Source organism: Biomphalaria glabrata, chromosome 7 (genome assembly GCF_947242115.1).
Source record: "Biomphalaria glabrata chromosome 7, xgBioGlab47.1, whole genome shotgun sequence".
Classification (NCBI taxonomy): Eukaryota; Metazoa; Mollusca; class Gastropoda; family Planorbidae; genus Biomphalaria; species Biomphalaria glabrata.
This window is the reverse complement of record NC_074717.1, coordinates 3,837,568-3,861,850: the sequence shown is the minus strand read 5'-3', so window position 1 is coordinate 3,861,850 and position 24,283 is coordinate 3,837,568. Positions and strand designations below refer to the sequence as shown.

The following is a 24,283-nucleotide window of genomic DNA, read 5'->3' as shown; positions in this document are numbered from 1 at the left end:
TCATTTAATCTCCTTTTTTAATTATTAAGATTCTTTCTCTTTGTAATCATTTAGTGTATATTATCAACAACGACATCTACAACAACAACAATCTGCCAGGTTGTGCGGTATGCGCTCTGGACTGTCTTTCGGTCGTCTTGATGGTCCCGGGTTCAAACCCTACCCGTTTCCATTCCCCGTCGTCTAGCTGAAGGTTTGGACTAGAATGTAGAGTATCTTCAACTCTGAAGGAACAATCAAAACACTTGAAACCTTTACACAAAAAAGCCAACAAAAAAAAAAAAAAAACAGCAACAACAATAAAATAAACAATATCAAACAAAAACAATATCAACATCATCATCAACAACAAAGCCATCAAGAAGAAGATGTCAAGTGAAAACCAGAAAGTAAAGACAGGTGGATTTAAACCTTCGACCTCTTGTGTAGATCATCGATTTCTGTCAAGACAAAGGGAAATGCGTATCTTTAAAACAGGGATAATGGAACTTCCCAAGCAGGTGTCATCTCTTTCGATGTGTCATTGTCAACACCCCACGCCCCTCATCCGATGACGCATTATTTCAATTAGCCCACACAATCACTCACCATTAACATGATTGTCAGTCTCAATCATCATACAAAGTTATTGCACAATCAATATCATTCGCTCTCCAGGAAAAACGCTTTGTAAAAAAAAACAATTAAAAAAAAAAGCGCTCTATGCTTTTAGCACCATTTGGACATTTCTAGCTAATAAAAACAAATATGTTTATACAGAGAAAGAAAGACACAAGAAAGAAATTGCTGGAAAACATTTTTTTTTATTTGGATTTTTAATCTACAGTCTGTAGAAACCAGTGATGGCGGACTTATTATAAACCAGTTTCCGAAATTATAATAACTTCGATAAGCCAACAACAGAATATGCATCCTCTGTTTGGGACCCCTCAACTCCAGAAAACATTAAGAAACTGGAACAGACACAAAATTGAGCAGTGAGATTCATAACAAACGAATATTCACATTTGACTAGAGTAACACCTTTAGTAAAATCACTAAATTTAGAAAGCCTTCAGGACAGAAGGCTCAAAAGTAAAGCAGCAATCATACATAAAGCACTGAATCATATTCTTCAAATACAAAAACAAAATTTAATAAAATACTCAGAAAGACACAAAGATAAAGACGCACTCCTCGTCCCATATGCTAGGACAAATTTGTACAAATACTCCTTCTTCCCTAGTGCTATTAGAGCATGGAATGGGTTGCCTGAGCTAGCCAGGAAAACCAGTGACTTGGCAAAATTTACGTCATTGGTTAATATGAACGACAAGATGCATGACGCGTAGGACGTAATCATCTTCTTTTTTTTTTTTGAAGTCACGTCTGTATCTTATAAGATAAGATAAATATTTTATCGTTTTCTAACCAAATTTAAATTTCTTTCATTTTTTTTACTTTAAAAAATTATAACAGTAAAACCAGAGTTTTCCAAGTTTGGTCAATGAGCTAGTAATTCTGTTCCCAACGATATACAGCAACTGTCAAATTTCTAAGAAAATCTTTAGAGCCGTTTTTGAGATTCGTGTCCTCCCACCAGGTTTTAGGTTTTTGAAGTTTCCACGAAGTTTCCAATTGAATAGAGGTAATGCAAAACAAGATAAACATTTAAAAACTTTTAGAGACAATAACTCCTTTATGCAAATTATTGTTCCCCTCTTAAAAATCAATGAATGTTAGATTAAAAAAAACAAAGGAAACAATTTGTGTACACATGAAAACAGAGAATATGAAAAACAATTCTGGTTCGGCAAATGTGGAGATCTTATACATTTTACAATATTCATACAAGTGCTCCTTCTTTAATAGTGCCTTTAGATAATGGAATGGGTTGCCTGAATCAGCCAAGAAAACCAAAGACTTAGCAGAGTTTAAGTTAGTGATTAACATGCATGACTAGATTGACACATGAAATGCGTAGGACGCACTTATCTTCTTTTTTGAAGTAACGTCTGTAATATATAATATTAGATAAGAGAAGCTTGCATTTGGAAATTTCCGAAAGCGATAGTCATTTCAAAACTGATGCCAAATTTAGAGTCTTTAATTTTTTCTTCAAAAATGATAACTAGAGTACATATAAATGTCACAAAGTCAGTTTTAGATATAAAGTTTTGTAGATCCAACGAGATAATAGCTATCAAATCAGTTTTGATGTCTAAAGCCTCCAGGTCAGGTTAGATGTCTAAAGCCTCCAGGTCAGGTTAGATGTCCCAAGCCTCCAGGTCAGGTTAGCTGTCTAAAGCCTCCAGGTCAGGTTAGATGTCTAAAGCCTCCAGGTCAGGTTAGATAGATAGTTTCACTAATGTGGTCGTGAAGACACGAAGGGAAAAGGAATTGAGCTCGCCATACTGTTCACATAATAGAAAGGGCCTGCCCTCTTTATTTTGCTCTTTCTTCTCCTGAACCGCTTAAAGCTATTGCCCGTAAAAGGGGGGGGGGGGGGTGGTTCGTCGCAATATGGTGTTGAGTAATAATTTGAATGGTAGCCATGGTAACGTGTCAAGTGCGAGTGAGTCCTTAATAGAAATGTGAAGTAGGGGCTTTAAGAGATGATGATGAGTGCACGGTGACCCAGCACTTGACGGGAGGTGAATGCTGTTGAGACACCAGGTCGGTAATGATTTAGGTCAAAGTATTTTGGTAGCAGCTTCTTGGGATGGGATTACTTCCGGCCGAGTACTTAATTCGGTTATTTCCCTTCTTTAACAGAAGATCGGAGTATCACAGTTAAATATGTTCTGTCACGTCTGAGGAGTCAAAGATCTAAGCTGTTTCATAGTCTGTTACAATTTGGCTGCTATATGTATACATTTCACAAATTAGAAATTTCATTTTGTATGCAAAACGGACATATTAATTGACTATAATAATTGATACATAGATGCATGAGAGACATGTCCTAACTTGTCTTTATTTATCCGCAGCCTCCCTCAGGTGTCTGCCTATTTATTTGGCATTGTCTGCCTAGTCAACTGCCTATTGCTTTCGTAGTTAGTGCTAGTCAGCACTGCGATCTACTACTTGGCGCTATCGGCTCTACTTGCCTGCCTATTCGACAGCCCACCTGTCAACTTGTTAGGGGCGACGTCCCTATAGACCCAGAGTCTGTGCGAGACGTCATAGCTACGCCAAACCCTCCGCAACTCACTGGACTTATCCTGCTAACGACGCTTCCCAAGGCAGATCAGCTCTGTCCGCAGCACCCTTGTGCCCACGGTAGCCGGCCACCCGCCCTACTGTGCCCACTACAGATATCAGAACTTTGGATTGAGACTCCACAAGAACTGTATCACCGGCGTCCCTCTATCCGCTAGAGCGCCACCTCCAGCTGCAGAACCTCAAGCCAGGACACAGCCAGCTGCGACCCAAGCAGGACAACCAGCTAAGTTCAGAAGACAAAGTGACATACTCTCTTATTAAGTGCAAGAGTGATGATTAAACATAGTATCAATTAGAGATATGCTGGTGATAACTGAGTTTCCGTAGACAGGCGAAACACTGCACTCATCCTTAATCTTGGGAATCAAAGACATTGCCGTTATTATTGATAATATGAAATCAATGTCACCACAACGTGTTCATATTCTAAGCTAGGATTCCAAACCAAGGAAATTTGAGTTCAAATCTCTGAAGAGACTGGAATTTTAGGACTGCCCTGAGTCCACTCAACCCTAATGGGGATCTTTTCAACGTTATGCTGGCCAGTTTACGCCCTCGTTAACCGCCTCACAGCAGATAGAGGTTTATACCCCGTGCCTCTGGCTGCAATGTCAGAAAGGAAGGTTGCGTTTTTTATTTACAGTAACTAATAAGATAAGATGATGAAAATGGGAAAAGGTACAGTAAATGATAAGATAAGATGATGAAAAGAAAAAAGGTACAGTAACTGATAAGATAAAACATTACAAAGATGAAAGGATACAGTAACTGATAAGATAAGAGGAAGCGTTGAAAAGTTACAGTAACTTATAAGATAAGATAAGACGTTCAAAGGATGAAAAGTTACAGTAACTGATAAAATTAGATTACAGAAATGGTTGCAATGATGAAAAGTTACAGTAACTGATAAGATAAGATAAAAGGTTGAAAGGATGAAAAGATACAGTAACTGATAAGATAAGATAAGAGGTTGAAACGGTGTTAACTTGGAGTTTTGGATCATATAACAAAATGACTCAATCATATTAATTTTGTATCTATAAGCATTAGAATTAAATTATATTTTTTTTGGTTACTTGCATATTAAAATATTAGTGTAAAATAGATTTTTTTTGTTCAAACTAATCATAAAACACATGTATTAAAAAAAAAGCGACACAAAAAAATGTGTTCATCTATTTTATTTATTTTGGGCAACATCAAATTTTCTTCACTTATTTTTCCTGAAAAAAAAAAAAAAAAAAAAATGTAAACCATTTTAGAAATAAACTTCCTAAAGACATTACACCAAATAAAATACAATGAAAACATGAAGAATATAGAACCATGTCATTCCATTTCATCTAGCCAAAGTTCTCTCATTTAAGTCTTTCTGATGACTGAATATTAAACTCTCTTATTGATGATTAATCAAAATCATTTAATCAATTCTAAACTCTGATAAATTTCTAAATATGAATGTACACACATCAACTTATAGGAAACCAATAATTAGTATAAAAGTGATCTCTTACTTTTTACGACCAAATGATTTGAAATTTCCCTTTGAATGACTTTTATTTCCTTTCTTTTCTGCAGCTTCTTTGCGTTCCTTATAAGATGGTCTGTCAGAGAAATAATACTTCAAAATTAAATCAAGTTTCAATAAAAAAAAATCTGATTTAAAAAATGAATAAAATCTAATCAGATCCTGAGCAAACTAACTAAATGCATCATTTACTAGAAGTAAAAAGCTCACCCTGCTCTAAACTTCTTCACAGCAGACGTCTGGACATCTGCCAACTCTTCTTCATAGCCTAACTTTTTAGTTTGTTTTCTTTTCTTTTTTTTCTTGCCACTGGGCTTATCTGCAAAGTGAATAAAAGTTGACATCATTTTGTGAATGAAATCTCATTTGGGTACATGAGATAAAATGATGTAAATATATACATCTTTTTCAAATGAGTGGACTTACATGCTAAATATTTAAAAAAAAAAAGACAACCTCAGCATTCAGTGGGATTCAAACTCAAGATTCTCTGTGAGTCAAGTGCTCTTTATCATATGTCCCCTATTCCCCTGTTTTACATCTTCATTATAATTTTTTGTATACGGAGTTCAAATACACAGAGTATTGACACAAAGATTTAATAGTAATAATAATAATAAGGCTTGTCTGAAGATTAATGAGGAACGCAGTATTTCCCATTGCTAGGCAGTCCCAGTTGTGACCTACATATTTTGTCACATCCAGGGCAAATATAACCATTGTCCGCCGGTGGTCAATATAGATTTTCTTTTTGCGGTCTATGCCTGTCCTCGAAGGATTTTCTTTTGGTCTCAAATGTGTATCCTGCGGCCTTTGTAAGTGACCTCCAGCTGTCTCATTCTGAAGCCACATGCAACCAGGCGCTCTGTCAGTTAAGGCAAGTTGGCACCTAAACTGGTCTTTAAGACCTAATGTTTCCCTAAATCTACAAGTATGACTTAGTCCTAATATTTTAGCCTAATATATTGACACTGTTTTTTTTAATCTAGAAACATGTATTTACTTATCTTATCTTATCTTATATAATACAGACATTACTTAAAAAAAGGAGATCATTACGTTCTACGCGTCATGCATCAAATGCATATTAACCAATGACATAATTCTGCCAATTCTCTGGTTTTCCTGGCTGGATCAGGCAACCCATTCCATGATCTCATAGCATTAGGGAAGAAGGAGCATTTTTACAAATTTGTCCTAGCATATGGAACGAGGAATGTGCCTTTATCTTTGTGTCTTTCTGAGTATTTTTACAGGATTTTTTTTTTGTATTTGAAGATTATGGTTCAGTGTTTTATGTATAATTGCTACTTTACTTATTTGAATTTTATCCATTACACTGACTTCAAATGACTTGTCCAGTGTATTGACTAATATACCCAGTACATTTTTTGGAAAAATGAAAACCTTTCCTACCTGATTCTGTCTGCTCTGAAAATATTTTCAAGGGTTTTGCTCTATGTGATTTCTTAGCAGCTCTGATACTGTACAGCTGAGACTTGGTCAGTTCAAAGTTCACCCTATCCTCTGCCTGCAATAGAAATAAGTCTTTCAATTATTGGCAATTCTAAAACATTATCTAGAAGATTTAACGATGTCTTTTATTACAATGATAAAATGTATTTAAATTAGCCAACCTTCCCCCCCTCCCCCCAAAAAAAAGTGGCTGAGTGGTTAAGCACTTGGTTTTTGCATCTCGAGTCCTGGGTTCAAATCTTGGTGAAGACTGGATTTTGAATTTCTGGATGTTTAGGACACCCCTGAGTCAACCCAACTGTAATGGTTACCTGACTTTAAATGGAGAAAGTAAATTCAGTAGGTCATTGTGTCACATGACACCCTACTTGTTAATCGTTGGTTGAAGGAACAGATGACCTTAACATCATCTACCCTACAGATCGCAAGATCTGAAAGGGGAACTTTAATAACATTCATACACCATGGCTTGAACAGCTACAAAATTCACACCAAGACAATAAATAGAAATCTAAACAAATATAATCAAATATGAAAAAGTATCTAGCCTTATAAACATTTTAGACAATTTGTAACTTTTCAAAGTAAAAACAAAAACCTAATTATATTATTTACCTTTAAACTAAGCAAATTTTCAGAGAAAAACAAAACTGAATAAAAATTCATCCATAAATAGAAACTAGCTCACAGTTGACAAAAAAAAAAAAAATATAAATTGCTTGATTACCGTCAATTTTTTCCTAGTCTTTTTAACTTCTTTAGCATCTCGTTCAGATAATCTTAGCTTAGCTGTGAAAACAAATTAAGGACTATTAAAACTTTCACTTCAGGTGCAACAATAAACATAAGCAACTTACTGGGCCAGAAAGAGGCAAGCATGCGAAATGGTAAGACACTGTAAGGAATTTAAGGCCTAATATTATATTTACTTAAAGTTTATCAGTCACTTAACAAGGTGCTGTGGCCAAGCGGAGAAAGGTTCTTGACTTTAAATTCCATTTATGACTGAGATTTTGAAATTTGGGATCACCTAGCTCTTATGGCTATTTGTTGGCAAAGTAGAGAAAGCTTAAAGTGAGTTGGGTAATTATAACCCTAGAAGAATCTTGTCAAAAGTGGTCCCCCCCCCCCCCAAGACTGTCCACAAAATGACTGGATTACTTTATTAGCACAAATTTTGTTCTTCTTTTACCCTTTTCCATCTTTCTCTCTTTATAACTTTGGAACCAGCCCCTCTGTTGGCCTTCAGTATTGCTATCCAGTAAATTTTGAGCTTTCTGCATTTTGTTTTCCACTGCCCTCATCTGACTTTCTTCTCTCTGTTCTGATTGGATGGCTTTAATGTCCTCCTCAAGTTCTGCTATCCTGTTCCTGAACTTAGTGATAACATCTGGTGAAATGAAAGAAAATGACCTTTGAACAAAATTGTAAGTATTGATACAAATTTAAAATATGATCCTGAAAGCCTAATATTTAGTTTCTATATAATATAATATTTGGTCCATATGTGACATTCATAGAAAATCAAGAACCAAACAAAATGGTATTTCTATCTCATGAGGTATTCACATTTCTGGTAAATCATGGCTATGAGGTTTGCTTAATTTCATGAGAAAATGAAATGTGTTTAATAGACATCCTTGTAAATCATAGTAAGGAGGTTTGCTTACAATCAAGAGACTTTATATCATAAATAAATAAAAGTAATAGGATTACATCATCTATTTTCATTAAGAGTTTGAAAGCATTAAACTAAAAGAAAGTATATTCTACACTGTGCTTCTTCAGTGTGTTCAAATAGAGGCATGCCTGAACTCACACGTGTGTCATATCATTTAGGGAGACAATATTACTCTCCAAAGCAAGTCTTGATAATTATTTTATATTAAAACAATGTTACCCATAAGGCTAATGCTCGGAGATAAAGTTTTCTGTTTTCTAAAGTTGCAGTCTATTAAATAAAAAACCATAACCTGAAGAAGGATAATAAATAAACATCTACCTTGTGGTATTATTCTTGTCTTCAAAGGTGTCTTTGCTTGTTTGACAACTTCTTTCAGAATTCTTCTTTCTTTCTCTCCAACTAGAGTGACAGATCTGTTGAAAGCAATTATAGTAGAATAGTAAATTATTTTCTAAGCATTGTCTTTGTAATTCTAATGCCACGGAAAAACATGAATATCACTATTTATATTCCAGAGATTAAACATATGTATATAATGGAATAATGGTACGGATAGAATAGAATGAGATAATATATTACATTGGTAAAAATGTCAACACCCAGATACGAATGAAAACAAAAGGTCAATACCATACAGAGAACTCGGGAGGCACAGTGGCTCAGTGGTAAAGCGCTTGGCTTCCAAAGCAGGGGTCCCGGGTTTGAAGACTGGGATTTTTACTTTCAGGATCTTTGCGGCGCCTGAGTCTACCCAGCTATTATGGTTACCTGACATTAGTTGGGGGAAAGTAAAGGACAGTTTAAGGTGGTTGGCCATTGTGCTAGCCACATGGCACACTGGTTAACCACGGGCCACAGAAACAGATGACCTTTACATCCTCTGCCCCATAGATCACAAGGTCAGAACTTTACAACTATATATAGAACTGTATGGCTATCATAGAGAGTGCATGTTTGTAGTGGCTTAAGATTACGGATGAAATCATCAAGTTGAAATAAGACAGACAAGTGCCTAAATAGGGTTATATGCTGATGACAGGAGTACAATTCAGAGAGAAGTGACAGAGTGTGTGTGTTGTGTGTAGTTTTTAAAGTAGTTCAAGTACTGTGTCAAATAGCTTGACGTTTTATTTCTTTGTGTTTCTACAAATGAAAGCGTGGTCAAGAGGCCAAGTGCGCTTGAACTTGGCTTGGCTACCTAGAAGGGGGCTCGAGGTTCGACACCCGACTTGGGCAGAGCTGTATTTACTGAGCGCCTAAAGGCAGCACGGAAAACCAACTCCTAGACACCCCTCCCCACCACTGGTCCACAAATGAGCTTGGACCAAAAGAACTCTGAGCATGCTATAAGCATGAAAGTAGCGCTACGTAAAAGCTATGGTAATAATAGTGTCATATGTATAAAGTTCATTTTTATTTCTAGTAAAGATTATCAAGTTCTGCTCAAGAGTTCTGTATTAAAAAAAAAGTATTATGCCTACAAAGGTTTAGCTGGACCAGTTGTCCGGAGCTACAACCCTATGACCACCCTACATCACAGTGGCCCTGCTCCCAGAATACAGCACATAAAAAATGTTCTAACTTGAATCTAGCAACTTTCCATTCATGTTGCTCTAAATGAAAGAAATAGTAGCTACCTTCCACTTTTGCCTGCTCTGGCTGTCCTGCCCACACGATGGATGTAATGTTTGATAGTGTTGGGCATTGTAAAATTGATAACCTAAAATGAAAGTAATAATAAGTTAATAATAGTTATAATAATAATTTAATTTATAGAGCGCTGTTAACAAAGAAATGTAGGCTTAAGGTGCTGTGATAACATTACAAACATAAACACGAGAGCTAAAATCACAAACTAATCTAAAAAAGTTTTAGAAAGAGAGGTCTTAATGTTCTTCTTGAATCTAGTAGTAAACAACATTTATTTTACAAACTGCATCACCTTATCTTACAAAATACAGACATTACTTTAAAAAAGAAGATGATTACATCTTACGCATCATGCATCTAGTCATGCATGTTAACCAATGATTTAAATTCTGCAAAGTCATTGGTTTTTCTTCAAAGGAACCAGATGGCTACACAGAATAAGGATGAAATATGCACAGTGCTTAGAAGCAAATTAGTGATTATGTGCTATAGCCATAACTTTGTTGTTGTTATTATAACTGGGAAACCGTACATCAACCACAAATACATTATCAACTCTCTGTGAATAAGGAGAAAAGATTTTTTTAAAGAAGTCCTTCAAAAACAACTACATTCATTGCTGACAGCTTGAACAAACCTGCTAAATACTGTCAAAAACCGTGTCATGCACAAATTGTAAGACAAATTTCTTGACAGGCAATAAAGATGATTTCTATTATTATTATTAACCCTAAATCTCTACAGCATAGTACAAAGTCTTGGGAAGGGATGGGAAGAAAACATAAAAGAATGGACAGGCCTGCCTTTGAAAGAGATTGTATCCAGGACAAAAGACAGAGAGAAATGGAGAAAGATGATCAACAATTCTTGTGTGGTGCCCCAACAGATTAAGGGCTAGGTAAAGGTCAAGTCCAAACAACTATTTCAGTTCCTTGAATCTCAAGTATTCTTAACTCTTTCTCTCCTAATTAACGATATCATTGTTGATTTGACCTCATTAAATCTAATTAACGTTTGGTTTTATAATCTTTAATTTGTGTACTATAAAAAGAGCATGCAGACTCCTATAATTCTAGACCAAAAGTAAAATCTTTTCTCATTACAAACAAAAAATGTTATTTATTGACTTTAATCATAACAGGGTAGAATGTACAAATGTGAAAAATGAATAATTCTGTCAGAACGCTGATAAATAATTACGGAGATAAAGAGTTAACATCAAACGATTTCAAAGACTTTTTTCTTTAAAAAAAAAAACATTTTATTTAAAATCAAAATATTAAAAAAAAAAAAAAAACTGAAAATTTTTAACCTTATGGTGCTGTAGATACTTAAAATAATTAAAAAAGAGAATTAAATTAACACACTCACAGTTTTGACTCCTTCAATGTCAAGACCTCTGGAGGCTAAGTCAGTGGCCAACATCACATCAATAAGACCTTCTTTAAATTTCTTCAGCGTCTCTAAACGCTTAAGTTAGAGAACAAAAAAAAGTTGTTTTTAACCAGAGAATGTTATGATATAGAAACAAGCCATCAAAGAGTTGAAACAAAAATACTCAGAGAGGCAAGAGTTAAAAACTTCATGCAATCAAAAAGGTGACAGTGCAATACATCTTACATTTTTTTTTTTACTTTACAGTGATATGAATAGATTGGTAAATTTAAAATAGATTAAGAAAAAAAAAAAAAAAGAATTATCCTTCACACCCCAGAATGCATCAGCAAGTCAACCTTGAACTTGAACACTCCATCCCTCTCTTAAAGAAGCTGAATGAAAGAGTGGCAGGTGAAGGGGAGATAAAGCTCAGATGTTAATGACAATAAGTCAATGAAGAATCAATGTGTGGCACCTTTGGGCAGGGGTCGGAGTAAGTTGGGGTCACAGGGAGGTGAAGAAATGAAAAAAAAATTCAAGATGACAGTGAGGGAATGTCAAGAAAAAAATGTGGACCCAAGAATGCTGTGGTGGATCAAATTAAAGGACAGAAATATTTCACAATCTAACTGCCATTCATAAGTGGGAAATTTTCCTGTACACTCAATTAGCTGCTAAGCTGTTTGCTACAAAAAGTAGAGAATGAGCTAGACAACAGACAACTTATCCAAAAAGAGCACCAGAGAAGTTGCAGACCAGCTAGCCACCAGTGACCACAGACCCATATTGATCAGTATCGATACCTCCTTCAAAATATCAGAAAACTCCACCATCCCCAGATGGAACTACAAAAAAGCCAACTGGCACCTATTCTCAAAGCTCACAGACCTATACACAACTTCAATAAACTGCAAATCAAATCAGGTTAATAAGTCATTCTCAGCTTTCTCCAAAGCAATCCTCCTAGCAGCTAAGGAATCGATTCCTAGAGGAGCAAGAAAAGATTATATCCCCAACTGGTCTGATCACCTTCAACAACTCCACAATGCCACTATTGAAGCCAGAAACACAGTAGAAAATAACCCTTGTATAGAAAATAACATAAATCTAAAAGCAGCTAACGCAGTTTTCAGAAAAAAATTACCTTTCCCCCATGAGGAAAAGTTGGCATGAAAAAACAGAACAACTAAACGTAGATAGAGATGGCCACAAACTCTGGCGTATAGCCAAATGTCTCAACCAGGAAGAAAACAGAACAACTCCTATAGTAATAGAAAAGGACAACAAACCCCTGAAAGGCCAAGAAGCAGCAAATGAATTCATTAAGTTTTTCCAAAGCGTAGGACAAATACAAATTAATGAAAGTAGAAATAAAGATGTAAACTCAGAAATCCAAGATAAAATTAAAGAAAACAATCCAGCTTACTCCTTGGGAATGACCACTAATCTTAAAATGAAGGAACTAGATGAATCCCTAAAAGTCCTCAAACCAAAACAAGCCCCGGGCCCAGACAAAATATCAAATGACATGCTTCTTCACTTGGGTCCTCAAGCCAAAAGAAAACTGCTACAATTATTCAATGCTAGCTGGAAATCTGGCAGAATTCCAAACATCTGGAAAAAAGCCATTATGATCCCTATACTAAAGCACGGCAAGCCAAGAAATAAACTGGATAGCTACCGTCCCATCAGCCTCACTAGCTGTACTTGCAAACTGATGGAAAGAGTGAAAAATAGAAGGCTGACATGGATCCTTGAGTCAAATAACCTACTCACTGAAGCCCAAGCTGGCTTTAGAAAAGGCAGATCAACAGAAGATCAAATTGCCTTCATCACACAAGAAATAGAAGACGGCTTTCAAGAAATGAAATCAACAACAATTGTGTGGGTTGACTTAGAAAAAGCATTTGACAAAGTCTGGGAACAAGGTCTCTTGCTCAAGCTAATCCAGCATCACATATCCCACAGAATGTACAACTGGATAAAGGAATACCTAAATAATAGAAAACCCTTAGTTTGCATGCAAGGACAAAGAAGCCACACAGTGGGTATAAAAAATGGTGTCCCCCAAGGAGGAGTCCTATCCCCAACACTTTTCCTAATATTCATAAACGATCTAAATCAAAACCTACCAAAAAAAGTTAAGAGCAGCATGTATGCAGATGACCTTGCCTTAATTAGCACAGAAGAATATGTAGGAACATCAAAATTTCGATTACAAGATGCTCTTGATAAACTCAATAATTGGTCCAAAGACTGGGGCATGTCCATTAACACAAAAAAGACAACATATACCATATTCTCACTGTCAACAAAACAACAAACAATAAAATTAACATTAGATAAGGAAGCTTTAGAAAAAAATGACAGCCCTACTTATCTTGGAGTCACCTATGACCCGAGACTAACCTGGAAAAACCAAATAGATAAAATACAGAGTAAAGGCATCCAGAGACTATCCCTCTTGAAAAAATTAGCTGGCACAGATTGGGGAGCCAATCACAACATCCTGAAAAAGACCTATACCAGTTATGTAAGACCTGTACTAGAATATGGTGCCACAGCATGGGGCTCAGCAGCCCAAACCAACCTAATAAAAATAGACAAGGTTCAAAATATTGGTCTAAGGATAATGACAGGAGCAATCAAAACAACACCCATAAGAGCTATGGAGGAAACCGCTGCCCTGATCTCTCTGGATGAAAGAAGAGAAATAAAAATCCTTTCCCAATTCACTAAATTGGAAACCTTGGAGAGGCACCCACTCAGAACAAAAATCCACAAAACTGGCACAAAAAAACGTCTCAAAAGGACCAATTTCATACAGGAATCTCTAAACCTAAAAAAGAAACACCAACTTGAAAAAATTACTCTGGAATCCTTGATACACTATAATGAATCTCCACCCTGGGACGAAAGCCCTCTTCCTACTATAAGGGACCATATTGAAAACATAAAAAGAAAATCTGATTACAGACCAACAGAGCTCAAGGAAATAGTGAACTGTTTTCTACATACCAATTACCCTAGCAATCAGTGGATCAGAGTTTACACGGATGGCTCATCCCATAAAGCCACCACAAATGGAGGAGCTGGAATACTTATCGAATGGCCAGATGGAGGAAAACTAGAAAAATCCTTTGCAACTGGAGAGCTCTCTGACAGTCACAGAGCAGAAAGGGAAGCACTAGCTGCTACCATGCTAGCAAATCATCCAAGTTCCCCTCACAGTCAGATTGTCTTTCTAACAGACGCAAAAACAACCCTCCAAAGCTTGCAAAACTCTGATTCCCCTTATATTAAAAACCTCAGATCAGCACTTACAAAGCTCAACAACAACAGCAAAAAAACTGTTATTCAATGGATACCAGCTCACATACAACAAGCAGGAAATGAGAAGGCTGACACACTCGCCAAGAGTGGGAGAACAAACTCACAAGTAAACTCTGCACTCTATCCAGAAGAAATGAAGAAATTAATTGTAGATAAAATAAATGAGAAATGGACGAGCTCCCATCCAAATCACAAGAATGATGATGCTTACTATAAGCTATCCCTACAAGACCAACGTCTAATCTTTCGACTCAGGACCGGACACAACAGAATGCGACAACACATGTTCCGGAAGCTCAAAATTGGAACCAGTGAAATCTGCCCATGTGGAGTATCACCAGAAAATGCCGACCACGTCCTCCAAAACTGCTCTCTCTACCAAGAGGTCCGTATAAGACATTGGCCCCAAATCACTCCAATAGAAAGAAAACTATATGGAGAGCTCCCTGATTTGGAAACCACTGCGCAGTTCATCTCATATATTGGTCTAGTCATATGAACACTCCAACATAACAATGAGAACGATGAAGAAGAAGAAGAAGAGCTAGAGTAATTCTTGAGATCAGTAATAATGGAAAATTTACCTGAGCTTGTGACAAATTTCCATGCAACTCTCCGACGTTGATACCCAGCAGACCTAGCAGAATGTGCATTCGATGAGCCTGCACCTTGGTTTGTATGAACACAATACATTTATCACAAAAGTTACGAGACACCAAGGCTAAAAATAGAAACACAACAATACAGTAAAATTATCAGACTGTAAAATCATCAGTTAAAAAAAATTAGATCTACAGTATGATTGAAGTCTAACCATGATCAATGTCAATATAATAACATTATAGTCTAAATATAACTCTACAGCTAAAAATAACATGTTAATTGTTTACCTGCAACAATTGCTTCCCTGTCACCTTCCCTATTAGGTCGAATCCTTATGAACTCTTGTCTGAGACCAAGAGCGACCTCCGTACTTTGGTTGACAAAAACTTTGACAGGATCTTTTAACGACACCGCCACCAGCTCTTGAACCTGTGACAATTTATCAACACAGAAAGCTTAGCTATCAATGATATAAGTGCTAAATAGTTCATATTACACAAAGTGTTGAGAAGTATAGAAGATCAGTTCTGCAGACTACAGAGCGGAAGCAAAAGTTGTGGAAGAAAGGAAATGTACTTTTACTGACACAAAATTGCTTAACATAAAAAAAGGTGTTTTAACATTTATAATAAGGGCACTGTACAACATTGGTGTGTTTACCGTTTCTGTCATAGTGGCTGAAAATAACATTGTCTGTCTTTGTCTGGCACACAGTCGAATAATTTCCTTCATTTGCTCAGCAAAATATTCATCAAGCATTCTGAAAAGTGAAAAAAGATTAACACAATTCACTCTGCAGTTAACTCTTGATTACGTAATTTTTTCAGCAACCAACTTAAAACCCCATCTGTAGAGTGATATTCTACTTTTCAATACTAGTTGATACTTTGACTCTACAATGCACAACAGCTCCTGAATCTGGCATTTACTTAATTATCTCCTTTGAAGATTGTTATCTACTAAAACATTTAGTATCCTCAGACTTCTCTAATAAGACATCAGCAAAAAATGTCAGTGAATGAAATTCTATCCAAGACAAAGGACAGAGAGGAATGGAGTTGACAGTGCTTGCATGGTGCCCAAAATGGTCCAACAGATTAAGGAATAGGTGAAGGTGAAGAAGACGTCTCTAAAAACAAAAAGCTGATAATGTTTGTTCAATGTGCAGAAGACAAATATTTTTTTTTTGTCATAAAAGAGTAGTAACATTTTTTTTTTAAATAAATTATTTTAATTGCCAGACGAAAGCAGGGTGTGCAATTCAAGTAGGTAAAGATTGGCCCAGTGATATAAAGATTTCTAAGACTTTGCAGTTCTGATTTGGAGAGAACAAACAAAACATGTCATGTATTTTAGTTTTCGTGCTTTAATGAAAATAAATATTTCTTGAAGCTTTGTAACATGCAAGTATATTAAATGGAGACTTTAGTAAGCAACGTAATGGAAAAGAATAAAGCCTTAAATGAGAAAGGTCAATTTCCAGTTTAATGTCTTCCACATGTCATATATCATTTAGTGGAAAACTTTTGCAAAAGAGCAAGACAAAAAAAGGCTTGCTACAAGACATCTTGCTAAACATAAAGATGATCATTACAGGCATTTGTATGCTATATGTACCTCGAATGTCCCTCACTTTTTAGTATGGGCTGTGCATCCTTCTTTATTATTAAACTTAATTTGACGTGCATTTATGCAGGAAAACCCAGACTCTACTAGCTGGGGAGGGGGTGACCCGAACACCGATTTTGGTAGGGGGACAGAAATCACTGGTAGAAACGTCAAGAAAACGTTGAATTTTATGATGCCCATACATACCTATTTTGAGAAAAAGATTGAATGATTTCATCACCTTTTATATCTACAAAATAAATGGCTTCCTCACCTGTCAGCCTCGTCCAACACTAAAATCTCAATGCTGTTCAAAGTGAAGTTGACACTGTTGTGAAGGTGGTCAATCAAACGACCAGGTGTGGCTATAACAATGTCAGGCCCCAAGCGTAACATGGCTTCCTGAGATTTAATGTCAAGGCCACCTGAAAAAAAAAAAGAAAAGAAATAGTACTTATTAACAGACTAGAGACATGTTCAAAAATCTCTATCAATTAGCACAAAAGTTAAAAACCAAATGATGAGATAAATAAAGAAAAATTATAAAATCACTAAAAAATGTATCATTAATAACATGTGACATAAAGTTTAGTGTATTTGGCAGAAGAACCAAAAGACTGATTCCGAGAAAAGATTGTAAATAAGGTTTTGAGAGCAATCACGAATACACTAAGTGACAATAGACATGATGTGCATTGAGAAGGTAGTAAACACTGGTATAAACCATTAGTCACTGATACATGCTATTTATATTGCATTCTTTTATCTGCCTCTAGACTTGAAAGTCTATTTTTATTATTGACTTAGATTAGACAAATGAAAATTATGTTTTTTCCATATATAACTTAACCAATCTTAGACCACCTATCGTAAATTTGTAGTTCAAAATAAAACTGATTTATATTTACCAATATATAAGGATAAAACCTAGGTTTAAAAACAAAACATAAAAAAAAAAGTATATTGTTTCATTCATAAAAGTTCTTTCAACTTTTACTTTTGTAAAACAAAAAAAAAACAAAAAACAAAAAAATATGAAGTTCAATGTCAAACCTGCAGCTAAACAAATATCAACATTAGAGTGTTGTGCCAACTTCCTAGCCACTGTGTGAACCTGTACTGCCAACTCTCTGGTAGGAACTAGGATTAGAACCCTGGTGGAGGCTGTGGCCTTGGGTCTGTACATCAGCCTCTCTAATATAGGCAGCATGAACGCTACAGTTTTACCTGAGAATACCAGCAACAGATTTACAGAGAGTGTAAAACTAGCTTAGTAGTAGTGCATAGTAGAAGGGGTCAACTGAATATGCATGATTTACCAGTCATAAATATGTATTCTGTAAAGTGGTATGATGAATGTGTACATTTTACAATGGGACACATAAGATGGTATGAAAAGAAACAGTTCTCATCTGTTGATTAAAGTTCATGATAATTGTTTTGTTTAACTAATGTAAATGCTCATAACATTAAATTGACAAACTTCTATATATATTTTATTACAAGTTCAGCGCATGAAGGAGGGGAGGTGGCTGAGGGGTCAATTGCTTGGCTTTTTGAATCAAGAGGTCTTGAGTTCAAATCCCAGCGAAGACAGACATTTTTTTAATTTGGGTGTCTTTAGCGCACCTTTGAGTCCACCTAGCTCTAATAAGTACCTGAAACTAGTTGTGGGAAAAAGTAAAGGCACTGCCCTATACATTGCAAGCTCTGAAACAGGTACTTTACTTTTTTATACTTCAAATGATTAAACAAACAGAAGCCTGTGTAGAGCAATTAAGCTAACAGGGAGATAAATCCAGTACTAAAAGTGAGGTAAATTTGGTACTAACAGTGAGGTAAATCCAGTGCTAGCAGTGTGATAAACCCAGTACTAACTGAGATAAATTCAGTGTTAGCAGTGTGTTAACTCCAGTACTGAGATAAATCCAGTGCTAGCAGTGTGATAACTCCAGTACTAAGTGAGATAAATCTAGTGCTAGCAGTGTGATAAACCCAGTACTAAATGAGAAATCCAGTGCTAGCAGTGTGATAAACCCAGCACTAACTGAGATATATTCAGTGCTAGCAGTGTGATAACTCCAGTATTAACTGAGATAAATCCAGTGCTGGCAGTGTGATAACTCCAGTACTAACTAAGATAAATCCAGTGCTAGCAGTGTGATAACCCAGTACTAACTGAGATAAATCCAGTGCTAGCAGTGTGAGAAATCCAGTATTGAGATAAATCCAGTACTAACAGATAAATCCAGTGCTAGCAGTGTGATAAATCTGGTACTGACAGAGACAATCCTAAGGTAACAAAAAATGTCCCCTCAGTTTTGAGACACTTTACATTTCATGACATTTAAAATTTTCAAGACACAAATAGCCCCTACCTGACCCAGTGACAGCACAAGCACATATATCTCTGCCCAATAAAGCTATTGGTATACACGCAGCTTGTATAGGAGTTGGCTTTACAAACTCCATTGAAGATAGACCCTGAACAAAGAAACATATCTTTGCATGATCCACTTAAAGAAATACTTTTTCAGACATTAAGTACTAAGTTAGAAAGTTTGAAACTATGTTGACTTTGAAAGATGTGAGCATAGGTACCTTCAAAAGAGGACGTGACAAGTTCATCTCTTGGAATGTTAACTTCTCATCATATGTGTCTATACTCTCAGAGAACTGAACTTTCTCACTCTGTAAAAAGATACAAAATGTTACTGTGTATTTGCATAGCAGAAACATTGCGTGGACTAATTATAATAATAATAATGTCAAAGACTCAACATATTTATTTTTCTGCATCTTTTTTTTTTTTCAGGTGGCCTTGACATTAAGTCTCTTTAAAAATATAGTCTTGCGTTTAAGTTAAATAAAGAGATCTAATAATATTGAAGTAAATACCTGGACTTCCTCCTCTTCCCCTCTCTTTCTCTTTTTCTTCTTTTCCTTCACCGTGTCTGGATCAACAAATGAAAACACACACTTTAGTAGATCACTATGAATTATACAAGGGACATAACATGCACACAGAAGATTTATATTATTCCTGAGTCTTTTAGTGAAACATGTCTCCTTCAGGTTATCATTAAATCTTATTATTTTTCAAACATTTTTCTAAGTGTGATTTCAATAAAGTACAATTGTATGAAGTGTTAATTAAAAAGGAAAAAAAAAATATTTAGACAATGACTTGGAAATAAAATAGTTGGCTGCTATCTTCCACAGCATGACAATAGCAACAGACAATCAATCAAAACCTGTAAATACTCATTCTTAGACTAACAGTTTAGAAAGAAATGGATTTACGATACTAAACACATTTTTTATCTGCCATGAACAATTTGTCCACTAACAATTAGCACATAGTTGGGTTTTTTCACTAGGGGCCATTAAATGATAACTTTGTATTGTACATGTTTGCAGAACTTCTTCAAGTAAGTCTGCTGTAATTCCGAGTCATCTATTTTCATAAGAACATGTTAATAAGCTAGCATTCTTGTGGTGCAGGGAAATAATGATGTCGCAAATGAAATATAAAAACTTGAATAACAAAAGAGTTACCCATTTTTAAATCTTCATCCTCTGAGGAATCAATATCCTCCTCGACACTCATGTCTTCTTCCTCTCCTTCAAGTTTACCATTCTTCTTCTGCAGTCAGAGAAAACAGATTTTTCATAAATAATAATAAAAAAAAATATATGTATTAGTATAGAATCTTTCTATGATACAACTTAGACAAGTCCAACAATGTTCTAGTTTCATAAAATTTTGTATCAACACATACCAATTTTTGTTTTCGAACTTCTAGTATTTTGTCATCTAACGAAGAGACTTTGGACAATCCTTTTGGCTTATAATTGACTACATTCACCTTTGGCTCTGGTAGCTGTTAACAAAGAAGATCAAATTAGTATCAATGTTACACAAATTGGAGAATAATTAGCTTGCATCTAGGTTCTAGTTTTAAAAGAGCAGGACATTTTTATATTTATAGTTTACATATTAGGACCTTTTACATAGATCTATCGATTCTGAAAAGTCAAAGACTGCGCACACCCTGTTTTAGGGTTAGGGTATAGCCATACATACATTATAAATTTCCAAAACATAATCATGTTCTTGCATTAAAAGAATTGAAAAAAAAAAACTTAAAAAGAAGAAAACAAAAGATTTGGTTCAAATTCTCTTACTGTGTTTCCATCCTCAAATTGAAAAGAATTGTTAAAGAGAACATTCTTTCTGTTTAATCTTCTCTGCTTTACTGAGACCTGAGATACGGAAGAAAAAAAACAACAATAAATAAATAACTTCTGCGAGTTTTGTCTACATTCTAAACGCAGGCTACTTAATAATAACAGCCAAAAATGTGCCAAAAAGGATTGCATTTGAACAATGCCTGCACCCATTCCCTGCCATCCTCTTAGAGATTTGGGTTAGAGAGTCAAACGTTTTCTCAAGAAACATCTGACTGAGAAGTCATAAGGAAGGTGATGTTAGGCTGATGTGATGATCTCATCTCTTGTCTTTAACTCATTTTTAATGAGTCTAGCTCTTGGTAAGTTCTCTTAGTACTGTTACGCTGGACTCTTTCTCTAGAAATTAAATCTAATGTGTGTGTACATATATCTACTAGTAATATATTAATAATAATAATTAAATTTAATAATATATTTACTAAAAAGTAAAATAGATCTATACTATATATATATATTTTATATAAATTACTTTAAATTAATTAGCCTAAGGCCTAAAGCTTTTATTAAAAAGGCTAATGATGTTAATAATAGTAAATAGACATATATATATATATATATATATATATATATATATATATATATTTATATATTATATATATTATATTAGATCTATAGCTATATCAGTATATGATAACTTCATAAATTAAAATTTTAGTAGCAGGCAAATACATTTATTTAATTATAAAATAATTGTTAGATTGCCATATCTAGAATTCTAGATCTAGATCTAATAAAATTTAATATTGTTACACAATTTAGTCAGTTTAGAGTTTAGAGAGGGTAGACCTACATTTGTATAGTTCAAGTAACTAGTTTAATCTAGTCTTGATTCTAGAAGTCTTAGAAGATCTATTATTAGTATTATCATTATCATTCAATGAACATCTCATGATCTCTGTTCTATCTTAAAACTTAAACTTAAGATTTAGAAACAAGAGATTGGCTCTGCCTCTGGTCTGTCTCAGAGTTACACTCAAGTTAAATGGATACCAGCTCACATACAACTAGCAGGAAATGAGAAGGCTGACACAATTGCCAAGAGTGGGATAACTAACTCACAAATAAACTCAGCACTCTATCCAGAACAATTTAAGAAATTAATTGTAAATAAAATAAATGAGAAATGGACGAGCTCTCATCCAAATCACAAGAAAGATGACGCTTACTATAAGCTATCCTGACAAGACCAACGTCTAATCTTTCGACTCAACGGACACAACAGAATGCAACAACACATGCACCGGAAGCTCAAAATTGGAATCAGTGAAATCTGCCCATGTGGAGTATCACCAGAAAATGCCGACCACGTCCTCCAAAACTGCTCTCTTTACCAAGAGGCCTGTATAAGACATTAGCCTCAAATCACCCCAATAGAAAGAAAACTATATGGAGAGCTCCCTGATTTGGAAACCACTGCGCAGTTCATCTCATGTATTGGTCTAGTCCTAGTCATATGAACACTCCAACTTAACAATGAGAATGATCTCAATGAAGAAGAAGAAATTTACAGTCTGGTCTGCTCTACACTAAGTCTAAGACCTCTAAGTAGGTACTTTGATAAAAAATTCATCTTTAATGAATCTAAATGAAACTAGTATAGTTAGATAGATCTTTTTGAATGGAGTTCATTGATACCTCATTTATGCTTCTAGGTTAATTAGAATATAAGTTATGACCATTTTAGTGTCGGAGAATTAGCCTATTAAAATACCCAAAAAATTGTGACCGAAAGGAGGAGCTTATATTTATACATTTAAACTGCTATAACTTTTTAACGCTTAAAGATAATGTAATGAAATTTTCCATAGAAATGCGCAATTATGTTCTGATAATTATGACAATTTTAAATCTGGGATATCTATTAACACTTTTTTGTGTTAAGCCCTTGCTTGATGTAGGGGTAGGTGTTGAAAAACGACAGAAACAGAATACACATTCACACATAAATGGTCATAACTTTTAAACCAATAGAGATAATTGAATGAAATTTTCAACAGAAATGCATGTTTATGTGTTATTTATTTCTTCTTTATAATTCTGAGATAGAAGTTGAAACTTTTTTTTTTAATTTCTTAAATGTGGGTCGACATTTCGAAAACGACAAAAAAAACAACAAATGTTGACACTTAAATGGTTATAACTTTTTAACCAATAGAGATATGCAAATGAAATTTTCAACAGAAATGCATGAATATGTGTTATTTATTTATTCTATTATAACGCTGAGAAAGACGTTTAAGAAAAAAAAATTTTCTTTGTTAACGTGGAACGACGATTTAAAAAACGACCAAAATTTATGTTGGTCATAACTCTTTAACCAATTGAGATATTTAAATGAAATTTTGAACAGAAATGCATGATTATGTGTTATTTGTTTATTCTATTTTAACACTGAGATAAGATTTTTTTTTAAAATTTGATTTTTGATAAATGTGGAATGACAAGTTTGAGTTTTTTCGACAAAATATTATGTTGACACTTATGGTTATAACAACCAAAATTTATGTTGGTTATAAATTTTTAACTAATTGAGAAATTTAAATGAAGTTTTCTACAGGAATGCATGCATGATTATGTGTTATTTGTTTATTTTATTATAATCTGAGACAGAAGTTTTCATTATGTTGACACTTAAAATGTTGCAACTTTTTTAGCTGTAAATTACTTTTTAGGCTTTTAACTGAAATGAACAACTTTATGCTGATACTTATAATAAACTTTGGATGAATAACATGTTGGAAAAACAACACAAAAATAAAAACCAAAAATTTCTACAGTAGAGGCCTACTGAGTCTACTCAGACTGTCACTGTCAGTCACTCACTCACATAGCACACTGTGACTCACTGTTACACTCACAGTGTGACTGTTGACCGTGTCACTCACTGTCAGTAGTTGAGTAGTGTAGTGTTACTGTCTGTTAGTAGTGTTAGACTACTCAACTGAACTACTTGAAGTACTTGTAAATGAAAAAATGTAACTAGATAATAGAATAGATCTAGATTCTAGATCTATAATGATGTTATCATCTACTCAAATTCAATTTACTCATTTTTTTTACTGACTTACCGTTATTACTGTATTATCTAATATTATAATTAATTATTAATAATTTTAATACTATTAATACTAGATAAGTAGATTACTAGATCTAATATTTCTAATATTAATAATAGTTAATAGAAAGAATGAATTTTTATTCTAATGGTATTCCAGATCTAATAGTATAAACAATATTTTTAAAACGTGCATACCGCTTCATCACCAGAATCTGAACTGTCTTCACTGAGCGGTATATCATCATTTTCTTCAATAGTTTTTATTAATCCTAAATCGCTAAATATTGGCATCTTGCTTTCCCTGGAGGCTGCCATTTTAGCGAAGGGAGATAGCTCGTAAATATTTTTTTATATTGCTAAATATTTTAGTTTCGCAACAACTAGACGTTAAAATAAAGTTAGATTTATATTAATGTGTTAACATGTATTAATTTTCGTATTTGTTAAAATTCACATAAATTACAGTAATCAAAATCATCTTTTAAGTATTTTGGTTGTAAATAGTAAA

At 34.6% G+C, this 24,283-nt stretch overlaps 1 protein-coding gene across 1 annotated transcript; it reads right to left on the bottom strand.

The window, feature by feature from the left end:
* Positions 1-4,370: 4,370 nt before the first annotated feature.
* LOC106079168 (probable ATP-dependent RNA helicase DDX27) lies at positions 4,371-24,105 on the bottom strand. The gene is made up of 21 exons (XM_056035889.1): positions 23,971-24,105; positions 20,652-20,729; positions 20,246-20,347; positions 20,022-20,109; positions 19,362-19,417; positions 19,065-19,154; positions 18,842-18,947; positions 17,517-17,690; positions 16,738-16,888; positions 15,516-15,615; positions 15,143-15,284; positions 14,837-14,973; positions 10,914-11,012; positions 9,530-9,612; positions 8,211-8,305; positions 7,401-7,598; positions 6,936-6,997; positions 6,149-6,263; positions 4,943-5,051; positions 4,719-4,808; positions 4,371-4,427 (listed from the first exon to the last, which is right to left on the bottom strand). Exons 1-21 carry the CDS (start codon positions 24,088-24,090, stop codon positions 4,415-4,417), a joined length of 2,208 nt encoding a protein of 735 aa, XP_055891864.1. The 5' UTR covers positions 24,091-24,105; the 3' UTR covers positions 4,371-4,414.
* Positions 24,106-24,283: the final 178 nt, after the last annotated feature.